At 39.0% G+C, this 22,808-nt stretch overlaps 2 protein-coding genes across 3 annotated transcripts in view; both read right to left on the bottom strand.

Moving 5' to 3' along the window:
• LOC139139700 (uncharacterized) overlaps window positions 1–12,453 on the bottom strand; it is a 49,768-nt gene extending 37,315 nt beyond the window's left edge. The window contains exons 1-2 of one of the 2 annotated variants that reach the window (XM_070708568.1): window positions 10,870–12,453; window positions 6,558–7,055 (exon numbers count right to left, since the gene is read on the bottom strand). In XM_070708568.1, coding sequence (XP_070564669.1) covers window positions 6,832–7,055; window positions 10,870–11,506 — 861 coding nt within the window. In that variant the 5' untranslated portion in view covers window positions 11,507–12,453 and the 3' untranslated portion in view covers window positions 6,558–6,831. Of the gene's footprint in view, window positions 1–6,557; window positions 7,056–10,869 lie in introns of those variants that run through there. The other variant, XM_070708575.1, reaches the window with a different exon arrangement.
• A 2,794-nt stretch (window positions 12,454–15,247) lies between these two features.
• On the bottom strand, window positions 15,248–20,949 carry LOC139139721 (uncharacterized). The gene is made up of 2 exons (XM_070708583.1): window positions 20,201–20,949; window positions 15,248–18,574 (listed from the first exon to the last, which is right to left on the bottom strand). Exons 1-2 carry the CDS (start codon window positions 20,793–20,795, stop codon window positions 18,444–18,446), a joined length of 726 nt encoding a protein of 241 aa, XP_070564684.1. The 5' UTR covers window positions 20,796–20,949; the 3' UTR covers window positions 15,248–18,443.
• Window positions 20,950–22,808: the final 1,859 nt, after the last annotated feature.

The following is a 22,808-nucleotide window of genomic DNA, read 5'->3' as shown; positions in this document are numbered from 1 at the left end:
TTTCAACATTGGACCATAGACCCTCGAGATGATTGGACTACAATGCTATAAATTGTAGTCGCTAATTGCATACTATGACCTGCAGTGTTTAAACTGTATACAGTATGCTGGGAATTCGACCCTTACGCGGCTCATTGCACCATAAAATATCACGTCAATTATTTGGTACCCTTGACAAAGTGACATAGTCCGTTGATTTACCTAGCCTGTATATAGACGGACCGTAGTCTTCACTCAACTGCTCAACGGTACGGTATCACAACCGGGATCGACGCGAGCTTTACAATGCTGATTCAGTTACCCAGCAACAGGCGTGCCTCTTGAACACATCCGCCACAACAGCGTCTAAGGGGGCATTCTTTACCGGGAGGGGGTTGGTGGAATTCAAGCTACAAATGAAATGCAAAAAGTGACCACCTCCAAACTAAATTTCAAACGTTTGACCCTCCCTCCCCACAATTCATCAATTGACGGTAAAATGTGACACCCCACACCAAAAAAATCACCTGATTTAATTCATTAAGCCTTTTCACCCCAAGGCCCTCGGGTGAAAAATAGTGAGCTTCAAAAGTGTTTGCAAGAAAAAGAGTGACCTTCCCTAATTTTCATGCACAAAAACAGTGACCCTCCCCCGGATGTCACAGTCCGTATAAATAATATCTTAATTGACACATAATTTCTCATTTGACCTTTGAACTTTCAAATATTCATTTTTGATCTTTAAAAATAATCATTTGTTTGAAATTCAAATATCATATTTGTTGTTCACATCTGTTCTTTCAAACACCGTATTCACATTACGTACATTTACATCAAATTGTACTTAAAACATTTATAAAAGCACATATTTTGCTAGTTCTGTATTGTAAATGTTATTCATAGTTTCCTCATAGACTAAAATGCATAGTGAATCAACATTTCGGTGAAATTTCAAAATAAAATTTCTGGCACGCACATGCACTCGTAACCGCACCCTAGTCTGATCAAGTATATTAATATCAATTATAAAGTGTCTATAAATACACACATATTTAGCTAGCTTTATATCGGATAAATATTGTTCATAGTCTCCTCATAGAGTACAATGAATAGTGAATCAACATTTCAGTAAAATTTCAAAATCAAATTTCTTGTATAAATGTATGTAATTACAAAGTCCAAAAATATTTGCAAACACTTCATATAACATTATATTTTCAAAACTTTGAGCTATTTTCCCAAATATTCAAAGTGTTATAAAAGTAATACCGTGAACATGGCATGACACCTATTTCTCTTCGTCAACATGAAAATCTTATTTTTGTGAACAAAAGTAATGCGTGTACGTAGCGTCCAACCAATTTATTAAAAATTGAAAATTGAAATCACCTTCAAAATGCTATTTTCATTTTAATGAAATAGCAACCAATTTTTCATATTCGTTTTTTCAGACAAAATATTTATTTTACCGATTTTTGGCACGGTTTTTGTGGCCAATCATTTCTCAAAAATATTAAAATGCATTTTAGCACAAAAAGCGTTATTTAAATGATTGAAATAGAATTTTATTTTTCATATTCATCTTAATTGAAAATACCAATTGACAGACCAATTTTATATAAAGTTTCTATTATTTGGTTATTAATGAAACATAACTCTGTTTCGCCTTGTTCATATTTTGAATCCAAAATGCAATTATCAGTGAAACAAAATGAAATTTAATCTATTAATTCTATTTTATTTCTTAAATTTCAAATCACGTGTTCTGGATTATTTATAAGGAAAGTTGCTTGTTTTCATATTATAATTAGTATCCTAAAATGATGTTTTCATTTTCAACAAAACAAACAAAATCATTACAAGTATCAAAATATTACCTAATCTTAAAATAAAAAATAGTACCATTTTCAAGATTCGTAAAATTTATTACGGGACATTGTACGTATTTGATGAAAAACGAAATGAAGAGAAAGGAAACTCTTTGAAATAAAATCATGTCTTACCGATTTAAGAGGAATTTGCAATTTTACTTTGCGAAAATTAGAAATTGAAAATTGAAAATTGTAAGTTTCAACCTTTTTCATTTTTTTGGAAATGGTCGAAAGACGACTCATTTGAATTGCTGTTCCCGGCCCTCTACCGGCCAGTGGGCGAGCAGCATCAATGCATACGAGACTTCCGGTTTCGGCAACGCATACTTGTTCCTGCGCTTACTACTGCATGTGCTGCGGAAGACTGGCCACCGAAGACGATATAAAGGATATTGAGGGCAACTCCACACATAAGCCCTACGAGTATGGCGAGAGTGTCCGGCTTTTGCTACGCCGCCTCCCACGCCGTAGCCAAGCAGGACACTCTCGCCATACTCGTAGGACCACGGTCGGAGGGACCGTGGTAGGACTAAGTCCACACATCGGCTCTACCAAGATTGTTTAGTATTATGATGTGGTGAATAAAAGGATCATTGCATTTATTTTGTGTGGAATACATGGCGAGACACCGGTGAATCGATAGTGCTTTGACCCTAGTCATGTGATCTGGGTCCCCGGTAAACCGGTTTGTTGATTGAGTGATTCGTCTTAACGGTGTTTCGGAACCAAAAATGGGGTTCCTTCATCAGTCGCTCTCTTGTTTTGTATCCCCTCCGCTTGGTTGTGTGATGAAGTCATCTTCGTCCTCGAGGAGGAGAAGCCAGATTCGTTATTGAGAGAGTTCAGAGAGTTAGCCACTCTATTGACTGACTATAGTGATCACGGTGAGCGATCCGGTGTGTGGTGTCGTATTATAATTAACCTACAGAGGTGTTTCTCGTTTCTGTACACTCGTCTATGGGTCGAATAGTCACAGAGCTGAATAGCCCACCAAGAGACTGTGCTTAATCCTGACAGATTATGATCAGGAAACAAGTCTTTCAAAGTACTACATGCTATCTCGCGGTGTGTTTTACCTTCAAAAACAACCATTTGCCGCATAAACTCTTCAGAGACTAAGGAAGGCAACTCCATTTTAAATTTACGGCAGTTCTTGCGTTGACGGAAGCCGGAAATCTCGCACGCATCGCTGCTCGCCCACTGGCCGGTAGAGGGCCAGGAACAGCAAAGAAATTGAAATAACATGTAAGTCGTTTTTCGACCATTTTCAAAAAAATGAAAATGGTTGAAACTTACCATTTTCAATTTTCAATTATCGCAAGTAACAAAATGAACAACGAATTCATTTTAAATTAGTTGTACATGATTTAGTATTAACGAGTTTCGATTCTCATCATTTTTGTTCTCCTTAAAATGTCAAAATCATCCTATATTTTACAAAAATCGGAAGAAATACCATTTTTGTTATGTTAAGATAGAATAAAGTTGAAGACTTGAAATTATTTTTATGCTTTGTTGAGAATGGCAACATCATTTTAATAAATGAATTAAAATCAAAATATGAAACAAGGAACATTCAATAAAAGTAAACCCGAACTTGTGTCTTCAAATCTTATGAATGAAACAGAATTAATTGATTAAAGCTTAATTTGTGTTTACTGAAAATTGCTTTTCGGATTCAAAATATAAAGAAGGCGAAACAGAATTATGTTTCATTAATAATGAAATAGCAGAAGCTTTATTTAAAACGGGCCGTCAATCGTTTTTTTTTTTCCAACGAAGATAAAAATGAAATTAATTTTCGATTTGAAACATTTCAAATGTTGCTTTCTATGCCAAAAGGCTGTTTAATATTTTTGGGAATTGATTGGCCGCGAAAACCGTAAAAAAAAATCGGTAAAATAAAAATTTTGTCTGCAAAAACCAATATTAAAAATTGGTTGTTATTTCATTCAAATGAAAATTGCACTTTGAAGGTGATTTCAATTTTCAATTTTTAATAAATTGGTTGGACGCTACGTACACGCATTAAAAGTGCTCTTTTCTGATTGTTATCACCTGTTCAGACAGAATAAAGCAATTCTCGTATTCTGCTTTTTTATAGACTTTTCGGTCAGTTCTGGTGTTTTTGGTTTTTTGATTTTTTGGGTTTTTTGCCATAACTCCATATAAACATTCGTAAAATTTGACTCCCCAATCATTGATTGTAAAATTTGACCCCTCCCTAAAAACGGTTTTGTAAGTCAACCCCCCCCCCGATTCCCATCGACCACCCCCTCCCCGTATAAACGAATGCTCCCTAAGATGACCTACATTTTGCAGTGACCTTGAGTGATAATTAGACACAGTCGCAGCCGGTATTTATTACTTGTTTCATTTCATTTCCGTCATATTGACCCCCATAAACTCATTTATGGACTGATTGACCTGGCGAACAGCTGAATATCAACCTTTCATATGGGGTCGAATGAAACACGTGCGATGGCACATTACACATAGAATGTGCCCTCCACATTTACTCACCGCCGACTCACTAGGGTGTTTTACAGAATATTTTTCGTCACCCATTTATTGGTGTAGGATGACCCTTTGAGCACATTTCATGATATTTCTCAATTGATCAAAATTGTTCATAAACTTAAACATGGGAGTGAGATTGAAAAATATGCAACGTTTTCTAAACTAATAACCATGTATACACAGTGGAACAGAGCAAGTAGTGCTGTGCAAATGCAGGGCGGAACAACTGAACGAAATATGCATGATGTAAGCGCTAAACATTTCGGGATTCCCCTATGCGGCAGAAATTAGTATGATTAGGCGGAATAACGCTGAGGGCGCACGCACACGGAGACGAAGCTTCACCATGTGACTCGACCCTTGTACTTCGACCTTCGAAATACTTAAGCTTGATTCAGAACAATAATAATGATAATATTATGATTATCATAAAAGGTTGTCGAATTTCTCCGTGATCAGTGATGAGGTTTGAATCCGCACCACTGTATCGAATTATGTAGTTATACTTTGTCACATTCAGCAAAACACAGAAAATAGGAAAGTCCCAACGTCCTACCTTATTTTTTCGGAAGCATATTATAGGAACAGACAAAATGTTTTCGGCTGTTTGAATTTCAGTCTGGATTAATTTTTGCGTCAAAGACAGCATTTGAAATTCAAAGAAAGCATGTGAAAGTCAAACCCCGAAAGAGAGCCAAGAGCAAGCTACCATATCATGACATTAGTCGACTTCGAAGTTCACTGTAAACTATCACTTTAGATCAGCTAGTGTATATCATTGTTGGTCGATGACTTTTATCATTTTATTATCCCTTTGATGAGAAAGATAATACACGACATTTAATTTCGATGCTTTGTAGGTAATATTGTATCAAAAAATCAAAATGTCTCGCAGAGAAATACGATAGGCAAGAATATCAGGCGATATGTCTAGACCAGAGACAAATTACCCATTTGTACAGTGCTAAGCTATACAAACGGTACATTGTTCACAACGCAAAAGGAAATCACGTGATCAGAATTTTTCGAACATCTCTGAAATACTTTTTTTTTTCTTTTCATGATATGGTTATTTATTGAAGTCTCGAGGAGATTGGCCTATTTGCACAAACATCGTCACCTACGAAATTTATAAGGCTTTCTCTGTAGAATGCCACACACACAAAAAAGCCACAGCAAGAAGTGACTGAGCATGAGTTGTTGATCTTTATCTCGAATATTCGAAGGTACAAAATACGATTGTGTAATTTGTAGACAAGTGACGTTTATTCAACATAACATATTTATATGCAGTGTATGTGTTTTCGCTTCTATGTGTCTTTCATTGACTCGTTTTCTGTGTTACTTTTTAAGAATATGCGCCCGTTTGATTGCTCAATATTACGTCGCCAGTGAGGGCTTTGGGCAGAATCGCGCATCACACCTAGTTGATCACACCGCCATCTAGTAGTATACTCCAGTGAAGTCTAAAAGTGCGGCCAGTGTCCAGTGCGAAGACCGAATTCAAAGTGTAAGGCCGTCTTCCAAGGCACCGTCTTCCAAGTCGTCAAAATCTGACTCAACAACGACACCAGCCACCAGCCATAATCGTTAAATTTGTCAGGAGATCGGTACGAAACAGTATATTCTATGCGAGAAAGAATCTGCGCGGGACAAACTCCAATTCAAAGTCGTGCAGGGACAACAACACCAATAACATTTGCATAAACAAAACCTGACACAACGATGGAGCGTCTTTTCCACCAAGTAAACCAAAGGAGAAATGAGTTCTGAATCGGTTGAGCTTCTATTTACTCCATGAGCACAACCTGTAGTCCCACCATCACGTCGTGAAATACGAAAACCCAAAATTTATGCAAGTCTGAAGTGGTAACGTCATACGGCTGTCTCATGCTCATTATGTGTCATATAGACAATGTAGAGTCTCCACCAATAGCGCCATGGCATTTTGAGGACTCCGCGCCGGGACTCCGCGAGTGTTCTGCCGAGTGGATCATAGAAGAAATTGCAAAACTATAAGAGCTCGTCTTTGTCAAACAACATCCTTTTCATAGCTTCATCTATTTTAGCCTGAACACTGGAAAAATCTCATCGTGTCTTTGATTTTAGTTTATGATCGGAGCGGCAATACGCGCCTAAAGCACGATCAAAAATTACATCTCAATATACTTCAAATATTTACCATAATTTAAGTTTTTTCATACATTTATTGAAAACTCAAGTTCATATCTAGCAACAAATGGCTCTTCAAAATTGATTCTTCAATAAATTCACTGAGCTTCTCACTGTTGTGCAACTTCAAGTTTAAGCTAAACAAGCAGATTGTAATACTGGTTCTATATTGTTCGGAGATATGTGGCAGTGACTCCATTACTATTGAGCTCGGAATGGTGCCTCAGAGCAAATCTTTATCTCCTTGAGAAGTCCTCCTCATTATGTAAGCGTGCGCGTGCTCTCCAATTTACACATTATTAAGACACACGCCAGATCCCGTTTTCACATTATCCGAAGTGGCCGATTTGTGACGGCGATCAGTATTCTCCGGACATGACATCGACTGTCTACGACATTGTTGCTCCTCATCGTCTCCAGTGTTGACGAGAGTTTTGTACCCCTTTATTTGATCGACTTTGTCCTTGACGGCGTCAACTAGGAGATTCGGGATTGTGGTCGGCAAATTTCGTCCTGAAAGGAAAGCGAGAGTATACGTCATGAGTTGTTTGTGTTTGTATGTCAAATTTGATGAGTGAGCGTTTGGTACCTGATAGTCGAAGACCTTTTTTAAAGCAACCGAAAAGTTCCATTACATCGTCTATCGAAACTTTCAACTCTGACCTGTACTGATTGCAATATTATTGAAACAGATATTGCATCTGTATCTCGTCTGGACATGTGCAAAGTGAAATAGCAGGGAGTGGCGTAATTATCTGAATCATGACTAATACATCAAGTATGATTTACCCAGTCGCTACCGTATACAGCTTTACCGCATTCTAAAGTATCGAATACTATTATGTAAAATGAGTGCTAGCAATACCATGGTAGTAAAATAAAGAGCATGTAGTACCAATATCAAGACCAGTTGAGAAAGAAGACTGATTAACGTATGTATGCTAGTGTATCTTTGTTGCAAGTATCATCATCATCATCATCATCGACTCTCTCTCTCTCTCTCTCTCTCTCTCTCTCTCTCTCTCTCTCTCTCTCTCTCTCTAACTGGCAATGAGTACGGGAAAGGAGGTGAAACATCCCCACTTGTACTAAAATTACATTACTTCTGACGTCAGGTACTATGCATTGTTGGATGCGATGAGTAATCCTATTAGGTTATAAAATACTTGAGCGTGTAGTAATTCTTAGCTGTGTTTAATCCATGAGACAAAATATCCTGTGAAATTTGAATAAATATGGAAATTCTGTTCTGTAAATTTGCGATAACTTTCATAAACAGGTGAAGGCACCTCGATCTGCTGTTCCCAATACATGTTGTGACCATAGGCCAGGAACACCATGTTTTTATTCGTTTTACAAGTATTACACATGCTGTCTGTGAAAAGTACTGTCTACTTCAAATGTACAAAAAACGCAACAGTATTACTCATTTGTACGCGTACTATACTCTTTAAATATCAAAAGCTGAGTGACTCAATATGTTGTACGCAAGTCAGACATTTATCGATACGGAGTAAATAACATCTGTCTAAGTGCAGCTGTCAGGACACCCATGTGGTCGCTCTTTCGGTCGAACTTTCATCCAAATTTTTATTTTTGTTAGTTTTATGTTTGGAGAAGATTGGCGAAATGGCGAATTTCGCGATGACGTTTGTCAATAGAATTTTGTACACCGCAGTGTTGTCTAAACTTCATTGAGTTTTAATTTTCATGTATTTCTACAATCGAATTTCAGTCGGAGATGAAATTTATCTGTTTTCTACAAGTTAAATTTCATACTGTACAGAATGCAAATTACTCCGCAATAAAATGGTACCAAACGTTCAGTCCTGTTGAGGCGTCAGATGTTTTGTCACCTGGATGTGGTGTAAGCAATATGGAAGGTCAACAGATGGAAGAGTAACCATGACGGGACGCTTGCATCTAAAAAACAGTGCACTTTTTTTGGCTCTTTCTGCACTGATAATATGCAATCTAAAGTAGTTATATCAGATATAATCAGACATTACATAACGCTTAGTCAACAACTTCAGATACCAATAGCTTGGCCGGTACTACTTTATGCCAAGGTATTGTACAGTGAAGCGGCACAAACTCAGTCTCGTGTAAACCTTGACAACAGTATTATCATTTCAGGACATCGGAATTTGTTCCTACTTTTATTAATTTGAACTAACATATGGCTTGTAGTATATTTATAGGTCTTATTCTGTGAAAATTAGGGTACAATGTTCAAAGAAGTTCAAGGCGAATGATTATCTGTATGAGTGAAGTGTGTAAGGCAGAGATGTCTTCCCTGTACACCCACTTAATCGCTATCTCTAATCACATATTGCAAACAGCTTACGAGATGGCAAATAAATTTAATTAGGAGCTCCATACCCCTTGAAACCCCTATTTCAAGGGGTGAATGTGCATTGAATATGCACTGCTTTTTACATGGAAACGTCCCCTAATGGGGAGCCTCGGAATAATGTGATCCTACATTGTTCTAACCAACAGTCCGATGATCATGACGAAAGTGAAACAAGGAGTCTCTGAAAAGTCAAGTTTGTATAACGTACTCGGCATTTGACCCTGAGTACTAATCTGAATCGATCCTGAATCTGAATCATGCTACACTAACTAGAGACAAAATATTGATACCTTTTAGGAACAGTATCCTTCACTGGATTTCCAAAGGGAGACCTGAAACTTTGGATATTTAACGATATCAGTCACAAGAAAACTTGTAACACAACCACAAACTTATGAAGTACATGATTAGCACAAGATCCTGCGAGATTCTGGTATGCCTTGTACAAGTCGGTTGCCGATTGGGAAAAAATCCAAGTTTGTATTGCCTGTAAATATGACCGGCTGTCCCGTCATAGTGTAGTCCACTAGTAGCTCAGACTTTTGTTGTGTTTCGACAAGGATTTCCAACTCATTCAGTGATGTCCCTCTCTTGTTCGTATATTATTCTCACCTTTTTAATTTGCTACGTTGAATGTTTTCTTTTGGCCAGGAACGTGATCAGAACACCAATCTGAATCTGAATCATGCTACAGTAACTCGAGACAAATTTTGCTGACATAGTAATTAAGACATTATTAACAATGTTAATATTGAGACATAATTATAAGCACTATTTGGGGCAAATCTAGTCTCTTGAGCCAATTGCATCATAACTACAAAATAGCTCTATTGTTTGTGGGAGTGACGTTGAATGACTCACAGGTCACCGGGCATGTAGCTTTTCCTCAGCGTGTATCAACCGTAGCGAATAAAGGCATCAATTGATCATGCGGGATAGGCAAATCTTTTAAAGCTTTATTGTGAAACGAACATTGACAAACATTCAATCGTATTTGTAGAAACAGTGTACTCTCCGAACGTTCACGCAATACTCCTTAGGAATATTTGCCTCTTGGAGGCGTTGCCTCACCCTAATGAACTTTGCTTGTCTTACTTCGCACAACTGTGATCGATTTTCCTTACATTTATCAACTGTTTACGATTGTCAATCTTTGCCTAAAATTGTTTTGATCTATGTTGTGATGATAATTCTGTATAAGAATATACTACTATGGATCATGCTGCAATGAATTAGGGCTAAAGTGTAGGATCAATGAGCAGCGATGTGTCATGTGAGTGATTCATAATTTCCATAACAGCATTGTGTGTAAAGTGTTTGAGCTTGTTGACATGATACAGTAGCTTATTTTCGTTGCTGAGGTCATAAAATGACCCCGTTTTAGAAATGAAATCACTTTGTTGTTCGTTTGAACTAGACAACAACAACCCTGGGCCCCAAAGCGTACTGTGTTAATTAACTAAATTCATTGCGGCACTGTTTTAATAGGTGGTAGACGCCCTACTTTTCGTCTCACTGTTGGCAATCGGGGTCAGTAAATGTCAGCTTGCCTCTATGCTAAAGCAATAATTGGCGAATTGATGAAATTCGGACTGATTTCTCGCTGTGTTGCAACTCGCTGGAAATCATTTCTGTGTTTATCTTCGGTTGCTTATCAACGACTATTCACCTGACATTACCATACAAAGCGTTGTTTATTACCAATAAAGTGAATTGCATCATTATATTAAACCACTGCCATACATGACTATGATGTCACTGTTTTGGAACACTGCGATGAAAGCTTTAAAGTGTATCATTACTTTTACATGTACAATACCAAAATAAAGCCTGTGGTGATTAAAATCTCATTAAAAACGTGTGCACTTCTCTTTCTGCATAACAACTACCCTGGAAATGGGGAATTCCTATAACATATTAAAATTTGAACAAAGTGAGCAAAGAAACTTTCGTGGGAAAACATTACTTCACCTTTCCTCGCTTCGTCTTCCCGTTTTGAATTGTGTTGCTTTCCTGATCGGTTTGCCACTGCGCTCACGCCCGCGACGATCACCAAGACAACGGCGAAGAAGAGGACGATGGCGAAGAGTGTTGCTGCAGCAACAAAAAGCGCATCAACCGTCTGTGTGGAGACGCTCAGATCACCATCATGTTGACTTCCATTACCACACTCTGGCGAGGTTCCCGGCGTTATCTTTCCAGCTACCAATTTTAGTCTTTCTTCTTCTCTATCGCTTGGCAACCTCCCCTCCACGATATAAAGCGGTTGGCAAGATTTCGTACCCTCATCAAAAACATACCCCTCTTTAATACACCCTCCGCATACGGTGTCAGCAAACAACGAGCATTTGGCGATGACCTTTGCCCCGATGGGACATATACGACATTGACGACAGTCGTAGCCGGGATTTATAGCTTCATCGATTCCGTCGCTGTTCCTGTAGATCCCTGGCGGGATCTTGTAAACAAACTGACCAAGTGGACAGTCGAGAGGCGGAATTTCATTAGAACCGGACGTGACGTGTGTTGGTAGGACGGCGGCAGATACCGTGCAGATACTCTTCGAGCCCAGCAAAATCACGAAAAATACATTTTCTGAGAAAGCCATGTTCGTTAGCCTAGGCGAGGTTTGGCTTGTATTCGACAGGTCACAAGGCGAGTTGTGTTGCGAACAAATCGTTGCACTTATACATGTATATATACCATACCAAAAAGGGTAATCCCCGGCAACGTTGAGCTATTAATAGCATTCGTCGTATGCAAACTTTTATGAGCATGCCAGTAAGGTTTGGATCTATGGCATTCCTCGTAGTTCTTAAAGCTGACAAATGAAACATTTATAATTATCATAATTTTATCCTGCAAAATATAGACGGTAGAAAAAGGGATCTGCAGTCTATCTGCCAATAAACCAAACAGAAATAGTGTGAACGCCCACTATATTCTAAGTACATTATATGTTGCGTCTATCTGGGCCCGTCTAACGGTAGCTATGAATCACGGTTGCAATACTAAAACGCATGCTAAGTTTGTAACTACACCACCCATATATCGTGTTCAAGCACATGAGTGTCTTAGCGAACAGCGGTCATATTCGGGGAGGCTCATTCGAATATTAAAGCCTGGCTCAAGTCAATTCTCGAGGTAAAATAGCCTCGTTCGCGAGAGCGTATGGTGATATATTTCTATTGATCTTTTCATGACTCAGAAATATGTTTTATGTATTTATTCTGTTCTGCATTAAAAGAGCTAAAAAGGTCCGACATACATGTAGTTCTAGAACAAAACAATTTACGATAGTACAACATGTGATATTCAGTTCTGCTTAAAATTTCAGAATTCTAGCTCTGCAAAAATGCTCTGCAAAAAAAAGGTCTGATAGAATAAAAATAATTGACGATGAACAGAGCTAAAATTTTCAGAATAAAGAACACCGCATAAAAATACGAAAGAACCTTTGATAAGGTCTTTGCAAAAGTCTAAGGAAAGAAAACGAGAAAATTCAATTGACAGACAAATATTCAATTAAGCGTGAATAGGCCTGTACTTGAAGCACGATGTTACGGCAATGAACGTTATACCTATTAACAGTAAGTCATTTTCAGTCACTTACTAAAACAATGCTTATTGACTAGAATTTGAGTAATTGTATACATTTTTCAAGACATCATGATTGCGTGTGGAGTTCTTCGTTGAGTGTGACTCATCGTCTCAAAATTTCCGTCACATTTCAAAAATGATCTCAAAATTATTTCAGCTAACCTTTGCTTCAAATAGTAGGGACTCTTGTGAAATACATGACTCACCGTACATGATGGTGAAATCACTCATTGATAATGTTATCATTAGATGACAATGTCACGTGATTGCGTGTTGCATGTTTGCTCGCGGCAACAGAAGGCCAAAACAAATGACATATTAGTTTCGAAATATTTAGAAACCAAATGTTGTCGCTACCTGTGCCGTTAAAGAGGTAGTTTACGGTACGCTATGTCTTGATTAACTGACTCAATTTATTGCCTTTTTATGTGTCGTTGCTGATTTGCACAGTTTCACTGGGTCTTGTTACTCTGAACCCGAAACAATTTATTGCAATACTTACAAATGCAGAGGGTATCTGCCCTGCCCTGCGATCAACTGTCTGGCTAAACCTTCAACGATTGGGCGAGTTTTTACAATGATTGTAAACATCCCGTGGGTTCATAGCTTACAAACACATCAGCATTTGGTATGTTTAAGCATCGAAACCGACGCAATACCCATGGGCTGGTGTAGAGCCCGCTTGACTTATTTCCGAATGTTTCTCTTCCGATGGTATCCCTATCGTGTAACACATTGAACGAAAATGAAACTTCGCCATTTGCTCATACTTTGCACATGGAAACTTGAAGCTATGGCCGTTAATAACATTTTATAGCAAGTGTTTAGCTTAGATTAGATTTGACATGTATTTGAAAGTCAAAATGACCGCGACAGCCCAATTGCAAAAAAAATTAAGACAGAACGGCTAGACGACACTTCGATTTTTTTAGGTCAACTTGATGAAAAGATTCAGTCGTGGACACTTGCGGATACTTTGGGATCGGCAACCGTAATTGTAGTGGTTGATCCTTGAATAAGCGCCCGCACGCGACAAAGTCTTGCAGCATGAGAGAAAATGCCAAGAGAGTTTGACCGGTTGACCTCGCTGTTAATTTTATGCAGGAAATTACAATAACAATGCTTGGTCGAATGACGCAGTGCCTTGAGGGTGGGATCACCAGTGGTATATGGGGAGGAGTACCTTCCCGATGGTGATAAGTGGTGCAGATTACCGTCGCCTAGGTGACTGGCGTATACGCGTGCCAAAAGACACCTATTGTTGATTTCCTGTTGACCAGTCGGATGGCAGAGTTGCAAATACCTGGACTGAACCATTTGGTTTTTTGTGGGTGTCGGTGGTACTTTGACAATATAAGTAAAGATGCACATATATTGAGTTTATTGTCTTGTTTATGAGCGGCCAGTATTTCCAACAGCATAAATTATGTGCATTTGCCCTTGAAGGAATAAATAATTTTCGAATAAAACATCGCGAATGTAACTACATTCCTTAAGCTCGACGTACACTTAAGTGCCCCAAAGAACCATGAAATCGCCCGACTTTCGATTGAAGAGATGAGTTTTGCCAAACCGCGTATACAGAAAAAGTGGCAGATGACTTTATTTTTAGAATCATAGACAGTATAGCGAGATGTAAAAAATGTGAAACAGGCTCCCCACCTAACTATCCTAAATGTTTTTGTGTCGAGTTTGTGTTTGATTCGTTTCGAAAATGTGTTCCTACATTCTTATCCGATTGTTTGTGTTAATGAAATGTTTGTTTCGCTTTGGATATTTGTAGAGAAGTTTGGATTAGTGTGTACGGCACGGTCCCTCCTCCTTGTGGAGGAACCGTGTGTACGGTAATGTTTTGTTTGTGTGGGGAAAGCTTATGGCGAGACGCAGCCGGACCTATGTTGTTACAAAAGTTGATAGAGTCGCCCTTTGACGCTTGCGTTTCGAAACCCGAGTGTGGTTTCTCATCAGTCGCAGTGTAGATTCTTTCCTTAGTTTGTGTTTGTGAAAATTTATTTTAATGCATTTTAATGGTCTTGCTTTCCGATTAGCGAGGCAAGTATATTAATTTTGGTCACGTTGTGAGTCCGTTTGGTGGTTCGGTTTGTTTGTTCTATATTTCTTTACTTCGGTAAATTTTGTTTTGACTGGTGTGTCTTTTAGATTTTTGCGGAGGTTTGTGAATTTTTAGGCAATAAGTACCACTGCGGGGTACGGATTTTATGTTTATTGGATCAAGATACTTACAAGTATCCTGGTTGATGTGCTTGTTCTCGTACATTTTAATTGATAGTTCGTTTACTTTGTTTACTGTTTGTTCTGGCTTGTTGTGTATAATACTGAGTGTTACGTAATTGCCTTTCGCATTCGAGTACGTAATCGTTTGTGTTGACAATAACGAAAAACCGACCCTTGTCGAAGGGTTATTTTCCCAAAATTTGTCCAATGTTTGCAAGCTGGTTTATCGCGATTCTTTTGGCACGCGACATGTTTTGTTTCCTTGTTTGAAAGGGTATCTCTAGAAGTGCGAGTTTAGAAGCTTCAGATAGCTTTCAAGTTTTTGTTTTTTTGTTGTTCGTGGAGTCCAATTTGACTTTTCTTTGAATTGGTGTTGCGATTGTTTGTGTCTCACGATGTAGCGTAGTCACATTATACGACTTTATTTGTTGAAATCCTGAGGTGGTTTTATTCTGTTTGGTTTGGTGGTGTCCGAATGAATTTTAAGGCTTTTGCCTAGTACTATTTTTCGGAGTTTCATAGTTTGAGCGATGATAGGTTGTTGTTGAATTTCATGTTGTTGTCGGCTTTTCTTTGGAAATAGCTGATTTATTTCCACGGCCATGTTTTCTGTTACGTTACTGTGATTGTTTATTTTGTATTTAATGTTGTGTTTCAGTTGTTTGTTATGTGTACGATTTTTGTTATTTCTTTTAAGTGTTTGTGTGTTCTATGTCATTTTATCGTATTTTTTGGTAGTTCCCTTTTTGGAGTATTTGGTGGCCCTGAAAAGGGCCGCTTGGTATGGGTTTTTGTTAGCGCTTGGCGCGTTTGTTTTGGCGTAAGCCTAGCTTTTTATGCTTCTTTTCGCCGATTCGATGTGCTTGGTGAGTAGGTGTTTGCCGCCTTCTTGTCACTGTGTGTGCGTACATGGACAGTCTGCATAGCCCTTGAATGTGGTCTCGATTTTGATCAAACTTACAATTCAGGAGTATATATCAGAACTGATAAATGATGTATGTGATTACTGTAGCTATAGATAGGCTACATTCAGGACGGGCAGCGACGGGCAGTAATTAGTAGGCAAACAGGTGGTTTTCACCGTGGGCAGAACTCGGTGCAATGATACTGAACATTAATAGTAAGCCTGTCACCTTGAAGGTAATTCTGAAGGTGAAACAAGGACTTCAAACACACGATGGTACAAACAACACCACAAGTGAAACGTACACATAGAAATACACGCGTTCCTACGTTGTGCCCACCCGGGCCACGCGATTAAAATATGACTGATACTGCTGGATAGTGTTAATTGGGTCGGTAAACAGTCAATTAATAGTTTAATTGACTACCTGGGTGATTGGCAGGTCGTGTCCAACGACGCATATGCAAAGCAGGCCAAAAGACAAAAGCCCCCAAAGATATTGACAGCTGGCCAGGGGTCACCATGAATACGTAATGAAGCTTCACTACGCAGAAACTGCGTAGTCAAGCCCTTCTTAACCGGTCAAACTCTCTTGGCATTTTCCGGCATGGTCTGTATATACTTGTACGAGTGTTTGAAATACCTCTCGGTCATTTAACAGTAAAAGTAATCTTAGGAGAATACTTCAGCCGAGGCAATATGTGTGGGATCATCTTTGCACAAATACATTCAAAGTCCAGCTTTTCACTGATAGTTTGTCAACTATATCTTCGGCTTTGCAAAACGTTTACAGCGCGCGTGACATCATTGCGTCGCGTGCACTACTCATTGACAGAACAAACACAGCTGAGTAGCTTCGTCGGGTCGTGTTGAAAGATACGATCATTATTTCCTCCATGGAACCAGTTAACATGCTAAACATTAACAATTTTGAGCGTGTTGTACGATCCGGTTGCAGAGAAAGTTTGACTGAATTCGAAGGCAGTGAAGGTGAGAAAAGATTTCGTATCCATACTGAAGATGATAGAAATACAATGAGGTCGCATGCACACAGCGCAGCACGTCACTGTTCAGTGACTTGTGCCCGTGGTCTTTCGCGTGGGAAATGTTCGTAAATTGTGATGGCTTTCTCTGGTGAGTCAATAATATAATGGAAATAACATACTCCGCCCTGACCATTAGCGTGTATTTATGGGCGCGGGCTCGAGGAAAGCAACAAGTAATTTTTGGCTTTCCTTTCGCCAAACGTTAATGGTCAGGGCGTTGCCCGTTACTTCTATAATAACTGTTGCATCAAAAGTGCCAAACCAGCATTGTTAGGAATACAAAGAGAAAAGAAAAAAATCACACCATCGCATCATTTTTGCTGAATGTCAAAGACATGAAACCATATTTTTTGGCCGAATACTTTCATTCACCGTAACTTTTGATAGATATTCATTCACTACTGCTTGTAAATACAGTAAGTATACAGCTTCTTGTTCTACGTAATCATTTAAACACGGTCTGCATGTCCTAAGGTCAAAATGTCATTGTTGAAAATGAATTTTAGTTCAAATTAGGATTCATTTGTCTATTGTTAACTGTGTATACTGTAAGCTTATATAATGTATTGTGTTTACAGGGCTGGTACTTCGTAGTTCACCATACCTAGGGATACTAACAAAAACATGGACTTGTTTTCTGGAACTGAGGCACTGAATAATATTGTCAATAGGAACAGACATCCCTTAAACATGGCGATAAAAACTCAATTCTTATCGCGATTATTCAAAATATGAACAATAACGTGTACCGCTGTACAAGCTACAATAAAATGTACTCTTTGTTAATACTTACTCTTTCAGCACGAGAAAGATTGTACAATGAACTGAGCGGTCTGAAGATCAGAAAAAAAGCAAAGTTCATAAACCCTGTCTAAACGTTATTGTGTCATATCTTCATGCCAGCGTTGGTATTTTGACCCACGCCACTTTGATATCAATCTACGTTTCAAAAGACCCTCAAAGGTTTGATCATAAAAATGGTATGTGAAACTTAAACAAACAATAACCTGGCACAATAAAATAAATGAAATGGGACACTATTAGTAACGCATGAATGTTAGCGATGGTAGAGATCTGACGACTGCATGTATTAACGACAGTTGAAATTGTCTGTGTGTCTCATAGTCTGCTCTTTACTTTTGTCGAATTTTACAATTTTTCCAATTCGAAGTATTCAGGCCGTCACTTGAGCAAGAGAGAATTGAGAATCCCTCACCTGTAACACAGAAGCGTCGGTAGCAACATTGGTTTCTATTTTACAAGGGTAAATATACGGTTAAAGGGGCTCGTCGAAACTGCGCTTGCGCAACTTTCTTGTTTACAAACAATATATTTCATGCACGGTATCTAGATGAATCACGTCAAAATAGCCGCAACAACGTTTAAATTTGTTGCAGCTATGTATTAACTTTCATCAATCACCAACGTACCTTAAGCTTGGATACAAATTTTACATTGTCGCGTGGGTCCAGAACGACCTTTGAGTGCAGTTCTGACGACCCCATCCTTTAAATGAATTGAAATAACGTTGTAAGTGCTGTAGGTTTTCATAACAATGGTGGTAACTTACTGCATGTTGTAACAGACGGGTGTAAGCCAGTAACATGAAACAAACTAATAGCTATTATGAATCGCGGAAAGTACGACTGATAGTGAAAACGTGCGATAGACAGACATAAATCGGCGATTCGTCCAATTGTTGACGTTTTTATTTTTCGTCTTGCCGCCTTTGTATGAAACTTTTCGCTCTTTATCGCCCGTCAGATTAGTTTTACATCTTCATCATCTTTGTAACATTCATTCACGTGACCTGTCTTCTCGTTTCCTGAATTCTTGACGCTGTCTTTGTGACTTGTTGTTAGGGCGGGAATCTTCTTAGGCAGATTTCGGCCTGTCAAGAAAATAGAAGTCGTTGGTCAATGAACATTTGTAACTTATGTTAATTATAACACGAGATGCAACAAACCTAGGATAGTCGAAGCAAGTAGTTTGCATAAATTACTGCGGTTGTTGGATTAAGCGGGAAAATCCTGTCGTCTGCTGACAGCTCCGAACAAATATGGCGCTGAAAGGATGAAATTTTAAAATAATTTATTTTTTCATATAAGCAATTGTTCATGTTCTGCTCACTGAAACATGCTAAACTAAGTTGTCAGATCTCAATTCCTACATACTTGTAGATTTACCAATAAATGCTCAGACGACGTAATTTAAGTTAGTAACGTACCAGGAATTACATCATCAGCATTTTACATGTGTATATATGCAAGGTGTGAGTTGAGCTCTGATAATTGATAATTCAACATGTTTTCGTAAGCAGAACGGGATAACAGCTTCCATGAAATGAAAATAACCGATAGAACTTGACAATTTTGCAACTTTGTCCCTTTAACATTCTAGGGCATGAAAGAGGGATGGCCAACAAAGCTGTTGTGTGGTCAAAATATTGTTCGCAAGAGATTTATTCTTGCCGGTTGGGCGGACAAGATTTTATTCTGTCACTGGTACATTTATACTCTTGCCTAAAAAAACAGCATAGTTAACTGTCAAGGAGTACGGCTACGTTGTTTTGGGGTTACCGATGGGGAGGACGCACATGCAAAGAGAGCAGGTGGGGGTTGTTATCCAGAGGGGGCAGTGAGCATTTTTCCAGGTGAAAGAGGGGAAGCGGTGGTTGCTTGTTGAGAGTAAGGAGGAAAAAACTGATCGAAGAAAGGGTAGTTGCGAACAGCTTTCTCTCTCTTCCAAATTGTAATTTTGTTCAGGAGACGTTGTAGTTGTATTTGCATATCAAAACTCCTCTGGTCAGACGTTCTGAAAATCGGCCGGTCGGCTGCCCCGGGTGAAAGAACAATGGCTTCATTTGGCTGTGGGTCCATTCAATTTTCACGTGATGTTTATGTCTTCATTTTTTTCTCTCTCACGTGAAGGGTTGATGATCATGAAATAAGGGTAACACTCTGACCTCAAAATGTACAAGTTCAAAGTGCACAATTGAGGTACGTGGATACATGTATCTATTGCATTCCAAAACAATGCTAAGTAATAGACATATTGGTAAAATGAATACTGAGTATTATAGTATTAGATGCCTGAATGTGTAAGTCTATCCAACATCTGTCATGCTAGATGATCAATGCCTGTTGGAGGAATAGGATAGCTTTCAAGTCTGCTCAAATTGTACTACGCCAATTCGTCAATTTCATGCCACTGTAGACGATAACCTCTCCAACCTCTGCATCGCGTCCACTACATCACTCAGACTTCGCTTGCGAGTTGTGGAATACTGAACGAAAACATGCGAAAACGGCTGCAGGAAGACATACTGTTTCATCAGATAGCACGATGCTTCACTTGCCTACAACAGCATGGCAATGGCAGTGTGGTCACGTGATTGGAATTCTTGGAAATGACCGCGTGTCATGTCACTGTGGATATGTTTTCGACAAAGTAAAAAATGAGACGCCATATTTTTACCTTACTATTGAACAGATCGATCTAGGGATGGTAGGCATACCTGTATTCCGTTTCACCTTCGGATATTTCAATTTTGCAACAAGAGCGACGGTGGCCAGAATAACCGAAACAGCAAGCACTACAGCAAACAGCGTTGCGGATGCGATGAACAAAGCATCCACGCTGGTTTCGGAGACATGAAAAGCTGCATCCTGATCGTGGTGCTGGCAATCGTCTGCTTCGCCATGTTTGTGCGGTTGTGAACTTGGCGCTCTGTCCGCCTCGTCGTCTTGTTTACCCTCGGATATCGCTGACCTGGGACGGCAGGTGTTCGATTCCACATCTACGACGTGATCTCTCAGCTCGCAGTCTCCGCAGACCGTGTCTGCGTCAGACGTGCAGGGAGACAGGACGACGGCGCCGATCGCGCAGAAGCTGCACGGCCGGCAGACATACGCGCCACGGGGGACGGGAGTCGCTGTTCCCACAGCCTGGCCAGGACTACTGTAGTCTTTCCCAGTATCGGTTCCGCCTACCAGTTTTGAGAGGTATGATCCCCGTGGACAGAGAACCACGTCATCGCGGACATATTGCTCGGTTGTTAAGGCGGCAGCCATCGCCAGGCAAGAGGTCAACACCAAGTACACGACCATCATTCTGGTATTTACGTCGACGATGCACTTCGTCCGCTCAATGGTTCAGAAACTGTCGCACCAAGTTCAAAACGCAATTCACTCACAGGACCCACTTCTTTCGCTTTGCAGCTTTGTTTATTAATACTGCGACAGATACAATAGTGGTCACATGATCGAGTACACCCAGGGGATTGGATGGCAGTGTGTGTAACGCGCCAAAGATGAAACATTTTGCAGCTGCTGTCGATACTATCATTACAGTATATGAGCATATTTATTACATACATTTAAAACCTCAGATGCTCATTTTTATTTTTAAATAAGGCCAAAGTAATTAAATTCTTTGTTTTGCGGAAAAGGTACGCGTCTAAGCGGCTGAAAAACACACAAAGAAAATTAACACAATGTAATTTGATTGCAGCAAATAAAAAATTGTAACAAATTTTAGTTCAGAAGAGCTAAGCGGTCATGTCCTAAAATTTCCTATTCAAATACATGTGTGTGTTTTTCATGAAAACCTTAAAAACCTACGCGGGTGGGGACGCAAAACAAAGAATTTAATTACTTTGGCCTAAAATGAAAATGAAAGAAATTATTGTTGGACGATCTGAAATCAGAATTTACCGAGATAACGAGATTATTGATTGACAACTATCTTCGTCTTAGTTTTCCATGACATTTCTCTAAGCTGTAAGAGTGGTGTAAAGAGTGGTGAGATTTTCAAAACTTTGAAGTAAGTAAAATAAAGCAGGGCTTAAAGAATTATACAAATTTGACTATGGGGCTGCATGTAAATTAGTATGCAATTTGCATCATATACATTGCGCTGTTTAAGTGTTTTCTAGGAATATGTCGTTAAAGTACACCCAACCCAAAATACTGAGAATTACAAATCGTTGTCATTAAGGAGTTGTTAAATCATCTGTCTCCATGATTGCTGGCCCAGCTTTCGTGTGGTCGTTCCTCTACCCCTAAGTAGGAGTGCCATCGTCACGCAAAACACTGTGGTGTTGACATAATCTGCGTCTCATCCCCTCCGAAAATTCAACTAACCTCCTCAGTCCAGCCTCGACAAGCAACTTTTATTTAGCTATTGCCGACCTGCATTTGTACGCGATGACCTATGAACTCCCACTTTCGGCACTGATATATGACGTCGACATTTGTAGACGCAGGGTCTGCCCCCCGGTCAACTCAATTTCCGCTCTTCTATTAACCTCGATGGATTTTGCTCTGACATAAAGCGACCTCAGGAGTAGCTGAATTTTAATCGTTTGATCTGTGTCGAACGAACACGTGCAGTCTTAGTGTAACACATGCATCTTAATCTACCCTCAAATCATTGGGAAATCATGAATACCGTCAATATCCTTTTGTTTATTTATTTATTTATTTATTTACTTATTTATTAATTATTTATTTATTTATTTATTTATTTATCTTGTTTTTTGTCTTTTTCACGATTTTATCCAAATAAAGCATAAATACACCTTTTTCAGTTCCTATCATAAACTGCTCATCCACTCTACAAGCTGTCGAGTTGTCGATGAGGAGCCTACCAATTTACTAATCAGTAGACAACATTGACGGTTTGAAAAAGTCGACACTGGGGAAACAAGTATTTAAGTGAGAGTCCCATTTTTACAACCACTTACTGGCGCACAGTACTAGAGATTTCCCATAATGCATCATGATTGTACCAACGTAGATTCCCCTGTGAAGTCTACCATGGCTCCCATGTGTAGACAATTCCTGGACTAGTTGTAAAAATTTTGAAAACGTACTTTTAAGGACATCTTCTTCTCAATTCCAATTTTAAGGATTAAGAAAATTTTGCTTGATTGAGAGAGGGGTTAGCATTTTCGTAAAATTTCCACTGATTGTGTCCTCAGCCATACAAAATAAAGTGATGGAAAGTAGGGAGACCAGTTGCACCTGTTTTATGAAACAAAAGGATATTGATTTTATTCTACTTAGAAAAGAAATTTACATGCTAACATTTTTCAGAGAATGACCCCTTCAGTTTGTCATAAC

The sequence above is a fragment of the Ptychodera flava genome, chromosome 1, assembly GCF_041260155.1.
Source record: "Ptychodera flava strain L36383 chromosome 1, AS_Pfla_20210202, whole genome shotgun sequence".
NCBI lineage: Eukaryota > Metazoa > Hemichordata > Enteropneusta > Ptychoderidae > Ptychodera > Ptychodera flava.
The sequence above is the reverse complement of the archived record's forward strand: the minus strand, read 5'-3'. Positions and strand labels throughout refer to the sequence as shown.

Excerpts from the sequence above, each read along its gene's own strand:
- LOC139139721 (XM_070708583.1), bottom strand. The coding sequence starts at position 20,795 with ATGATGGTCGTGTACTTGGTGTTGACCTCTTGCCTGGCGATGGCTGCC. Across the intron at positions 18,575-20,200 it reads GAAGGTGAAACGGAATACAG|GCCGAAATCTGCCTAAGAAG; the intron begins GTATGCCTACCA and ends TTTTCTTGACAG.